The sequence below is a fragment of the Nymphaea colorata genome, chromosome 14 (assembly GCF_008831285.2).
Source record: "Nymphaea colorata isolate Beijing-Zhang1983 chromosome 14, ASM883128v2, whole genome shotgun sequence".
Taxonomy (NCBI): Eukaryota; Viridiplantae; Streptophyta; class Magnoliopsida; order Nymphaeales; family Nymphaeaceae; genus Nymphaea; species Nymphaea colorata.
This window is the reverse complement of record NC_045151.1, coordinates 11,655,787-11,668,557: the sequence shown is the minus strand read 5'-3', so window position 1 is coordinate 11,668,557 and position 12,771 is coordinate 11,655,787. Positions and strand designations below refer to the sequence as shown.

Genomic DNA, 12,771 nt, shown 5'->3' with positions numbered 1-12,771 from the left:
GAAGAATACTCTTCTTTTGACATAGAATTCTCCCTCTGAAGAGGATTCTCACCAAAATATGAAGCATGTTCAAGGAAAGTGACATCATTGGTAACATAGGCACGACCAGTGGAAGGGTCCTGACACTTATACCCTTTTTGAGTGGGAGAATAACTTAGAAATATGCCCTTAATAGACCTTGGATCAAGCTTTTTAATGTGAGAACTATGATTGTGAATAAAGAAAACACAACAAAAAACTCTTGGTGGAAGAGAGAAAGGTTCACGACTCCCCGTAACATAGAGTGAGGCGTCTGCCCATTCAACACACGACTAGGCAAACGGTTTATAAGATACGCACTAGTCAACACAGCATCCCCCCAATACATTTTTGGAACATGACGTTGAAAAAGAAGAGCTCGAGTCATATTCAATATCTGACGATTCTTTCGTTCAGCAACTCCATTTTGAGGAGGAGTATAACTACAGGAAGTCTCATGAACAATTCCTTTTTTTCGAAAGAAGCTATCAATAGACTGACACATATACTCACGAGCATTGTCAGATCGAAAGGTCTTAACAGATGCTCCATATTGAGTTTCCACATAAGCAATGAAAGTCTCTATGACAGTAGAAACTTCACTACGGTCTTTCAACAAGTAGACAATAGTGTTACGAGAACAATCATCTATAAAGATGATAAAATACTGAAAACCATGATAAGAAGGAATCCCTAAAGGCCCCCACACATCAGAATGAATCATGGTAAATACCTCATTAGACTGATGGCTAGACAAAGGATATGAAGCCCTAACATGTTTGGCCAGGTGACAGACATCACATGACACCGTAGCCATATCTAACCTGGAACATAAATCAGGAAACAACTGTCTAAGAAGTCCAAAAGGCAGGTGTCCAAGTCGCTCATGCCAACGTAGAATCAACTGAAGGGAGTCCTCTCTGTTCTTCGTTGCTTGACTGACTGCCGTCATGAGAGCCTGAGCAGTACGCATAGGTAACGATATAGCCCATCAGAAGTCAGACCAATCCCAATCCTCTTCCCTGTCACCAAGTCCTGCATAACACAGCGATCAGCAGAAAAAATAAGTTCGCAATTCAACTCTTTCGTGATCTGGCTAACCGACAAGAGGTTCAAGGGAAGATGGGGAACATGTAGAGCATTGTGGACTAAGAACTTGTTCAAAAGTGGGAGACTCTCTTTCCCAGCCACAGAGATAGATGAACCATCAGCAAAAGAAACATGTTCCTTTCTTGACGAAAGCTTATACTCATGAAAGACTTTAGGATCGCCGGTCATGTGGTGAGTAGCAGCACTGTCGATGATCCACTCTCCCATACGGGAATCCGCCATCACGTCGATAGAACACCCAAATCAAAGCTGATAACAATGCCAAGAGAAATAGCACCAAAGTCCAACAAGAGTCTCAGGGGCTGTAACACTCGGCTTGACAGGACGGCGACGCTAGGCGGCACAAACAACACAGCAGGAGACAGTCGCTTGACCTACACAGCAGACGCTGGATATCGAACGAACAGGAACCGTCGGGCGGTGCAGAGATAGAGGGGCACTGGGCGACAACAAATGGTCACCGGCGGCAGCAAGGGGCACGACAAACCTGCAAGGCGATGCCTGGCACCGGTGGCAAGTCGGACGGAGCAGACAAGCGGAGCAGACAGGACTGAGTAGCGTCAGGTGGAGCAGACAGGACTGAGTAGCGTCAGGCGGAGCAAACAGGTCGGGCGGAGCAGACAGGAATAGCGTCGGCCTAGACAGCAACAGAGGGCATGGGAACGTCAGGCGAAGCAGAGGCAGGCGACGGCAACATCGGGCGAAGGAGAGGCAGGCGACGTCGGGCGGAGCAGAACACCAACGACAGACTGGTAGACAGCGTCGGAACTCCACGACAGAGGAAAGACAATGTCGGGCAAGGGCGAAGAGGAATGCAGTCGGCGGCGGCTGTGGTGGCAGCGGTGCAATCGGCGGCGGCGGTGGTGGCAGCGGCGATGGTGGCGGCAGCAGTGGCAGGGACAGCAGCGGCAGCGGTGAGAGAAATCTTCACGATCACCAAAAAAAATCCCAAATCCGCTGGCTCTGATACCATGTAGAAACACGAACACCAAGAAAAGAAAAACGAGGAACACGATGTGTAGAAACACGCAACGGAAGAAGAAACGAAGAAGCAACACAAGATATACGTGGAAAACCTCAGGAAGAGGAAAAAAACAACGGAGAAGCTCTAACCTAGGGGCAAAACCGCAACCCTAGGAGAGAGAGTCTATTATCACTTAATCAACTGATTACAATACTTGATCAGAAAATAAGAGGAAGAGGAAACCCGCCTAGGGCACCGAGCCATCCTCGGTTCCTGCACCCATGGGTGTCGGGTCCATATCCGGACCCGGTTCCCTATTACGTGATATTCTAACACTCCCCCTCAACCTTGGCATACATGTCAAACATGCCAAGCTTGCTAACATTCTTTTGAAATTGTGATGTACATAAGGCTTTAGTTAGCACATCTGCAATTTGATCTTCAGACTTCATATAAGAAAGAATCAACTCCTTTGAATCTATACGCTCCCGTATGAAGTGACGATCTATCTCCACATGTTTGGTTCTGTCATGCAGGACAGGATTATTTGCCAGGTTAATTGCAGACTTATTGTCACAATACATCTTCATCTTCTCTTCCATTTCAATTCCAATATCTGCAAAAAGAATCTTCAGCCATAACATTTCTGTAACCCCCATAGCAACAGCCCTGTATTCAGCCTCAGGACTGGACCTACAGCAGACTTCCTGCCTTTTACTTTTCCATACCACCAGGTTTATACTTCACATTAAACACCCACTTGGAACCGACTAAGTGAGTCCCCTTGGGAATATCAACCACTTCCCACGTGTTGTTCTTTGCCAATGCCTGTAGCCATTTAGGATCCTCTCTAGCATCTTCCACACACCTGGGAATTACAGACATAGACAAAGAAGTAATAAAGCATTTGTAATCTTTACTGAGTTTCGCATATGAGACAAATCTCTGAATAGGGTGAGAAGTACATGACCTGGTCCCCTTGCGCAAGGCTATGGGAAGCTCTTCATTCATTGGACTTGGTTCATTCGGGGAACTCACAGGATTGGGATTGGTTACATCAACATCCTCAACCACATCTTTCTTCTTTCTGGTGTACACCTGGCCAAATAAATGATCACGGGCTGTGGGCTGATCATCCACAGGGCCCCCTTCCACATGACTGTCTCTATCATCTCTGACTGTAACTTCCACATCATGGCCCCCTTCCACATGACTGTCTCTATCATCTCTGACTATATCTTCCACATTGTAACTAGCTTTGTAATCAAGAAGTCCATAAACTGAATAAGCTGATTTGAAGAATACTCTTCCACACTGTTCCCTATACACTCCCCCTGAAGAGGATTCACAGGAAAATACGCCTCATGTTCATAGAAGGTAACATCCCAGGAGACATAGAATTTGGAAGTAGTAGCATCAAGACATTTATATCCCTTCTAAATTGAGGAATACCCCAAGAAGACAGCTTTGACAGACCGAGGGTCAAGTTTCTTGATGGTTGGACTATGGTTATGAACAAAGCAAATACACCCAAAAACCCGATGAGTAAGAGGCCGGGGGTTATGAGTGGGCCTGAGCACAGAGTAAGGAGTACGACTATTCAACACACGAGTAGGCATACGGTTAATAAGGTGGGCACTGGTGAGAAGAGCATCACCCCAGCAGCGCTTAGGAATGTACCTGTGGAACATAATAGCACCGATGACATCTAATAAATGGCGATTTTTTCGTTCGGCCACGCCATTCTGTGGAGGAGTGTAGCTACAGGACGTCTCATGAACAATACCCTTGCTCCTCAAGAAGTCATCCAGGGATTAGAAGACATACTCTCTAGCATTATCAGTGCGGAAAGTCTGAACAGACGTTTAAAATTGATTCTCAACAAATGCAACAAAATTTTTGACAATGACTGGGACTTCACTACGTTCTTTCAACAAGTACACGAACGTACACCGGGAGTAGTCATCAATAAGAGTCATAAAGTAATGAAAACCACGACAGGTGGGTACTCCCGAAGGACCCCAAACATCAGAATGAACCAAAGCAAAAGGACGTGTGGTTTTATTGATAGAAATAGGGTACGAAGCCCTAACATGCTTAGCCAACTGACACACTTCACAATTGAAGGAGTCTATGAAAAGAGAAGTAAAAAAACTAGGGAACAACTTCTTAATCAACTGGAATGGGAGATGTCCAAGACGCTCGTGCCATCGCATAATGGTAGACCTATCCTCCACGCCCGACAACTATCCACTAGTGGCTGAAATGAGAGCAAAAGCAACCTGCACGGGCAGTCTATAGAGACCATCAATAACCGAACCAATCTCAATCTTCTTTCCCGTCACCAAGTCCTACAGGGAACAATGATCAGCAGAAAAGATTAGATTTCAATTGAGTTTTTTTGTAATACTGCTGACAGATAACAAATTCACAGGGATATTGGGAACATGAAGAGCATTATGAAGACGATATTTATTTAACAAGGACAAACTCCCTTTCTCAGCCACAGATATGGAAGACCCATCAGCCATAGACACGCACTGCTGCCCTGAAGACAATTTGTACTCTTGAAACATCTTAGGGTCCCTTGTCATATGATGCGTAGCTCCACTATCAACAATCCAATCACCAAGTGAGGGATTACCTTGATCGCTTGTGGCAACAAGAGCTTGGGCTAACTGAGCACCCTCAGACGTGGAGGCGTCCTCCTGAGTAGTAGAAAGTCGGCTGATATAAGCTTGCAGTTCCTTGATTTGGTCAGAGGAAACCTTTGATTTTTCAACACTGGAAGAGCTACCATGACTAGAGTCGGGCACAGAAGGACCTCGCCGACCAGAAGGGGGACGACCACGGGTGAGCCTCTTCTCAGGATTAATATCCCAACAGAAATCAACAGAATGCCCCAACTTGTTACAATGACTACAACGCCGAATAGGATGTTGCCCAGTCCCTGGAGCACCGCTAACAAAGGCTGAGGGTGAACTACCATGACTAGAGTCGATATGCATCACCTGACGGCGTTGTTCCTCAGATTCCACCTGAGCATACACCTCATCAATCCAGGAGTCTCGTCACAGTTGAGAATTTGACTCCTAATGGATTCAAATTCATCACGCAGACCTCCCAGAAAAATAAACGTCTGGTCCATCCACTCCTTCTGCCAGTACAGGGCATGATCAGAACCACAATTACAGTCATCATTCACATGATAATCCAGTTCCTCCCATTTAGTCTTCAGGGCTGCATAAAAGGATGTCACAGACAAGTCACACTGTTTAAGGGAATAGATGCTGCGTTTGATCTGGTACGTACGCAGGACTCTCTTTTTACGGCCATACATCCTCGCAAGCACAGTCCACATGTCATATGAGGTTGACTTTTGCAAAATAAGGGGCTGAATATTAGCAGAAACAGAACTAATAATCCACACCTTAACTTGACTATCCTCCAACACCCAAGTCGCCCAGCTAGGATCGGTTTTACTAGGCGTGGGTTTCTCCCCAGTGATGTAAGGCAGCCGACCGCGACTCGTGATTCCAATTTTCAGCGCAGCAGACCAAGAGAGATAGTTGTCTTTGTTCAGCCAAATGGAGGTGACTTGAACAGACACATTCTCGCTCTTGGTATTGCTGCCCGTGTCAAATGCAACATCGATCTTGGTAGTCATCTCTGCGGCCATCACGAGCACCAAAGACAAACAATATCCAACACCAGAAAACACGAGAGGGAGTACTGCGTAAGAGAGGCAGTGACGGCTCAAGAGCAGCGGCGACGGCGCAAGAGGCGACGGTGCACAGGAGACGGCGGCGGCGTAAGAGGCGACAAAGCAAAGGGCGATGACAGCTGCGAGCGACGACGGCGTCGCAGGCGGCAGTGCAGGCAGCGGCGGAAACAAATCAGGGAGCGACGGTGGCGGCGGTGAAAAAGACAACACTAGCGGCGGCGACGAAAACGACGGCGGCGGCGGCGGCACAAGAACAGCGGAAACTCCACGATCACAGACTGAACCCCACACGCGCTGTCTCTGATACCATGTAGAAACACGCAACGGAAGAAGAAACGAAGAAGCAACACAAGATATACATGGAAAACCTCAGGAAGAGGAAAAAAACCACGGAAAAGCTCTAACCTAGGGGTAAAACCGCAACCCTAGGAGAGAGAGTCTATTATCACTTAATCAATTGATTACAATACTTGATCAGAAAATAAGAGGGAGAGGAAACCCACCTAGGGCACCGAGCCATCCTCGGTTTCCATGCCCATGGGTGCCGGGTCCATATCCGGACCCGATTCCCTATTACGTGATATTCTAACACGATGTAACGTGGAAAAACCCTCAACAATAGGAAAAAAACCACGGATCAGGAGGAGCTGGTGCCCACTAGCCGCCAGACTCTCTCTCTCTTAAGATTTCATTAACTCACTCAAAATTAGGGTCACAATCTTTAAGTAAGGCCCAACAAGGGCTACACGATGGATCGGGTATGGATCCAGACCCGGTCCCAAGACCCATCTAATATGTTTCATCACACAGCAAAGGATATATCGGGTCTAGTAATGGTTACATATAGTAGCTTTTCAATCAGACACCGATATGATTTGCTATTAACAGGTTCAGATTTATCATCATATAAGTGAATACGAGAATTCATAGGAATAGATGTTGGTTTAGTTCCAGTCATACATGTCCCTTGTAGCAAATCAAGAACATATTTTCTTTGGGAAAGGACTAGACCTTCTTTACTTTTTGCTACTTCTATCCCCAAGAAGTAACGTAGAGAGCCAAGATCTTTAGTAACAAAGTGTTGTTGGAGATACTTCTTTGTGTCTTGTATTTCTTGTTCACTGTCACCAGCTAAAACAATGTCATCCACATATATCACCATAACAACCATACCTCTTGAGGTTCTTTTTATGAACAATGAATGATCTAAAGGAGATCTATGAAACTCAAACTTGGACACAATATCACACAATTTCTGAAACTATGCTCTGGGACTCTGTTTCAAACCATATATAGCCTTCTTTAACAAACATACCTTGGTACACTCCCCATGTTTCTCAGAACCAGGTGGTTGCTGCATATAAACTACTTCAGATAGATCCATATACAAAAAGACATTTTTAACATCAAGCTGGTACATATTCTATCCATAAGGCGTATAGTACCAGGAGAGAAAGTTTCAAAGAAGTCAATACCATATGTCTGTGTACCTTTTGCTACCAATCGGGCTTTGTATCGCTCAACGGTACCATCTGAGTTATACTTGATAGTAAATACCCATTTTGAGCCGACAATATCTGCCCCAGAAAGAGGTTCAACAAGATCCCAAGTGTGGCGAGATATTAAAGAATCCATCTCCTCCTTCATTGCTTGGTACCACTTAGAGTCCAACATAGCTTGTTCATATGAAATATGAATGGAAATAGCTGACAAAGCATCAATAAATTTACAATATGATCTCCCAAATGAGCTGTACTAACAAATTTAGAAAGAGGATGAATTGTGCATTGTCTGATCCCTTTATGTAGTGCAATTGGTAGTTCATCAGGATGAGATGCATCAAGGGAACACTCAGGCATGTCATGTAATTCAGAACTACTTATCTCCCGAGAGCAAGATGGTGCAGGCTCATTAGATGATGGATTCCTTCTTGAATATATGACAGGAGGATCTTTAAACCATGGAATGGAGAAATTAGGACAAGTGGGAGATGATAAAAAAGGAAGGGACTCAAGTGGAATATGAGGGATTGGAAGTGGAATAGAAGGAGGCATCTTAGACTGTGGATATGAGGGGTTTGCACGAAAGAATGGAGAAGACTCATGGAAGGTTACATCGGCACTGACAAACTCTTGATTAGTTATTGGATCAAGGCATCGATACCCTTTTTGATTTCTAGAATATCCCACAAATACACATTTACTTGCTTGTGCAGCTAGTTTATTTCGATTACGTTCAAGTTTATGTACAAAGCATGTGCGTCCAAATATACGTGGAGGCAAAGAGAACAAGGCCCTGTTTGGGTAGAGAATTTGAATTGGGATCTTGTTGTCTATGGAAGAGGATGACATTCTGTTTATTAGGAAACATGCGGTCATGATTGCATCTCCCCAAAATTTGGAAGGCATGTGAGAATGAATCATGATCGTGCGGGCAACATCCAACAAATGGCATGCTTTCTTTCAACTACACCATTTTGTTGAGATGTGTGAGGGCACGTAAAATGTGGTATAATACCATGGGATTTATAGAATTCAAGTAGAAACGTAGATTTAAACTCGAGAGCATTGTCAGTGCGAACAACCTTGACACAAGAATTAAATTGAGTTTTTATTTTTAATATGAAAGATTTCAAGATACAAGGAGCTTCAGTTCTGTCTTTCAACAAAAAAACCAAGTGACACAAGAGAAATCATCAACAATGGACAGATAATACCGAAACGACAACCGACTTGGGACCCGACTAGGCCCCCAAACATCAACATGAACTAAATCAAATAGATTTTGGCTAGACTCACTTTGACTCGAAGGAAATGAAGTACGACTATGCTTGCCTAGTTGACAAGCTTCACACTCGATAGAAGTTGTGGAAGAAATCTGAGGACATAGCAGCCGTAGTTTAGAGAATGATGGATGACCCAATCTGAGACGCCATTAGAACGCACTTGAAGATGAATCGACTAAGAATGACGCCTCCTTAACAGATGCATCCAAGAAGTATATTTCATCTCTCTCATGGCCTCCACCAATCTTCCTCCCAGTCGATAGGTCCTGAAATACACAAGTACCCGGGTCAAAAATAACTCAGCAATTCATCTCTTTAGTTAGTTTGCTTACAGATAACAAATTCTTTGGGAATTCAGGAGTATAGAGCACATCATGAACATGCAAAGATGGAGAGAGATGAACATCTCCATGCCCTTCTACCGGAGATAGTCTTCCATCCGCCAATCGAACATACTGTAAGGGATTAAATTTCGGCAGGTTTGAAATACTAGTATCCCCACAGAAGTGTTTAGATGCTCCAGAATCAATTATCCAACAACCATTAGAAGAAGTTCTACCTGCAGAATATACTGAATTTGTGATAGCTGTGGATGCCGATATGGTAGAAGGCGTAGTATTTGATCGATGCTCCATAATTAAATCAAGTTCGGCCGGACTTAGATTAAGAGATGCAGCATCTACAGAAGCAGCTGTGGGTTTCGCCTTAGGAACTATACTAATAGACTGCGTGTTTGGAGCAGAAGTGGATGAGGGTGTCACAGTAGAGGATGTGTATGAGTTAGGCTTACCCACTTTGTTCCAGCACTTATCTTCTAAGTGACCAAGAAGACCACAATATGTGCATTGAAGTCTTCCACGTCCTCCTAGACCTCGACCTCTTCCTCTACCACGGGAAGAGTATAGTCCACTTCATCCTCCTCCAAATGAGGCAAGAGCAGATGGTTGTGAGTTGTTTGAGGGTGGAGGAAGAGTAACAACCAATCTGTTTAGCCTGTTAAAGGCCTCATCAAGATCAGGAAAATTTGAACCTGTAAGCATTTGAGCCTTGGCTGCAGAATAATCTGATGATAGTCCAACAAGAAATTTAACAACAATCATTTGCTCCATGTGAAATTTGAGACAATGCTTACAAGGCGATTTTAAGGAATTCATCTTTTCATAAGTGAACTTCAGCTTTGTAAAGTATTCAGTTAAATCCAAGTCACCTTGCTGCATTTGTAACAATTATTGCTGAACCTGTAAAATTTTGCTGATGTTCTTGTCTTGAGAGTACGTCTGCCGAAGAGAATTCCACATATCTTTAGCTGTATTATAATAACAAAGCCCTGCAGCAATGTGGGGCTGACTGCTATTCATAAGCCAAGCACTGATTATACTACTTTCTCTCTCCCACCGTGCGTATTTACCAATCTTTTCAACCGGTTCATCTTCCTCCAATATATATTTCTTCCCATGTCCAACAACTGACAACATGAAGGTTCTAGCCTATACATCGTAGTTGGCTCCATTAAGTTTGATAGTAGATCCAAAAGAAAAGGGATTTGAGAAAGCTTTGTACTCAACACCAGCCTCTATTTGCTGATTTCCAGATTCAGTTCTATCATGTCGTAAAGATTTATTGGCAGCCATGATAAAACCTTGAAAATAGAAGAATATGAAAGTCCACGGCAGTCTGAATATTGACTAGTAAGATATCAAATTAATCTCCAACAAGGAAGAATATCCCTGCAATCGTTGTTTAGCAGCCCCTATGACAAACCCACTGCTATAGTAATACTTCTGCTTTATCGCAAATAAAGTCCTCTTTTAGCAAGCAGCCACCACAGATTGACAAGAAAAGATGATGGACATCCAATACTAGGAAACCAACTAACTGAAAACTGATATACAGTTTTGCAATGTTGCAACAGGCTTGAGTAATCAGCACCAACTATCATGCAGATATAAGAAAATTTGGTCCAGCAGCAAGGTACTTAAAAAAAAAAATCACCAGATCTGGCCGACAGCATCAACAAAAAAAAAGGCATACAAAAAAGGCATACCAAACCAATATATCTTTGCTAATCTGGCAGACTTGTAAACTTCAACCTCAACAGAAACATAAACCATACTGCATGAGTGATGTATTTAGACGTCCATCCATCTTGAAGACCAATTAACTATACTGCAACCACACAACTTCAACAAGGCATCGATCTAGGGTTTTGAAATTTTTTGAGAAAACCCTAGATCGAGCCCAACAAACACGACCAACTGTTCTGCTCAAAACAGTAAGTAGAGTAGAGGAATGGGAAGACGATGGGTATGAGAAAGGAGTGGAGATGGAGATGAAGGAAGGCAGATCAGTCCCAAGAAGGAACGTGCTCTGATACCATGTTGTTTAGAGAGGTAGAGAAGAAGGAGAAGAAGAAAACGTGAGGAGGAAAGAGAGTAAGGTGCAATCTACTTGTTACGGCTGCTCCCTTTCCTTCAAATAATAATGACTAGGGTTATGTTTAACTCTTTACATAAAGAGTCCAACAAAACTTTAAAATTCAGAAAACTACCTAATATTAAAATTGCAAAATACAGAAAACCTCAAATGCAAAACAGTAAGTTTTCTCAACAGTAAGATTTATAATTTTTTAAAAATTTATTGACATTAATAATTCTTAACTGCTTATTGTATTGAATGTATTTTCGTGCCAAGTATTACATAATCTTAATATATAAGTTTTTATCAATTACTTAAAAGACTAAATTCTTGAGATAACTTATTTTTTAGCTGACTGTGTATATGATTCGATTTCATAAGTAAATTGTCCATGATCTTTCTTGATGATACTTTCATATCTTTCAGTTGTAGCAAAAATTTATATTTATTTTAGTTGGAACAACATGATTAATGTTTGCTTTGTCTTCAATTTTATTTGATTTCTTGTCTGATACCTCTTTAAACTTTACTTTGTTGTATTGGACTGGCCTTCACCTTGGACTCAGTTACTGATTTTCTTCCAGACTTCTTGTTTCTTAAAACTTTTTAAATCATCATTGATATGACCCTCGCTTCCGCTGTAAAATTACATCTTTTTCCTAGTTTGACAAGTTTTGTCACTGCATTTGATTTAAAATCTTTAATGAAATGCACAATATAACATAATTGTCAATCATACCATGCAATTCTCACTGTTTAAGAACATGAAGCAATAAACTTTTAGTTGAAAGAAAATGTATACATTGTTGGGAAATTTTCAAAAGGGAAGGAAAAGTGAATATAAAACAAGAAAAGAAGGTGCCAGATTGTGACTTTGAAGTGCAGGCTAGTGTGTTCTATGACTATGATACATACAGCAAAATGGCATTATCTTCATGTGTTGGACAGATGCAGGAAAATCAAATATAGCTGAAGTAGTCAACTAAACAAATTCTGGCTATAAATCTGTAAACTCTAGCAGTGTTTGAATGTTAGAGATATTTGTAAGATGGTATGTAAGTATCACTCTTGGAACCATTCTTTTTGATGCAAAAGTTATGAGATTCTGAATTTCATATTTATTTGGTACATTTTGCATCCTTAAATTCTATCTCTTTTGGCATGCACATAAGTGTCATGATCTCACCCAGTCCATAAGAAAAAAATGATGGATCTTTGTAGGGTTATGTTCACAAAAGTAAATGCAAGAAAGAAAAAATGGAATTTTAATTTACCGCCACAAATATTCATCTATATTTTGCAAGTACTATCAAAACTTTCTCTGTTATTAGTAATTTATGTTAGTTAGATCTGGTATCAAACTCTCTTTTGTTCTTAATGCAACAATTTTAAGTCAAATAACTGTGCATGTAATTCTTTCACTGAAGTTTTTTGTGAAATCTGCAAATTGCAGGAGTTTTGGATCAAATAATTTCTCTGGCCCTCTTCCTCCCGAGCTTGGAAACTTGGTGAACTTGGGCCAACTGTAAGTTACGTGATCTCACACATAATACTTTTGTGTTTTACATGAGCTGAATTAGGCACATAATGCTTTTATTATTCATGATTGCTGTTTTTACATTTAGAATCATAGAGGTCGTCCTGTCCAATCAACTAGATATGTAGTGGACATGTAGACATGCCATCTATGTGGTGCCTGCAAAAGATAGAAATTCACTCTTCACCTTGTGAACTGCTTATGTGCTGTACTCTTTA

General features: G+C 42.1%; 1 protein-coding gene across 1 annotated transcript in view; it reads left to right on the top strand.

Moving 5' to 3' along the window:
- LOC116267566 (probable LRR receptor-like serine/threonine-protein kinase At1g56130) overlaps nt 1-12,771 on the top strand; it is a 31,476-nt gene that overhangs the window by 4,936 nt on the left and 13,769 nt on the right. Inside the window, exon 6 of the mRNA XM_031649370.2 lies at nt 12,470-12,541. Coding sequence (XP_031505230.1) covers nt 12,470-12,541 — 72 coding nt within the window. The remainder of the gene's footprint in view (nt 1-12,469; nt 12,542-12,771) is intronic.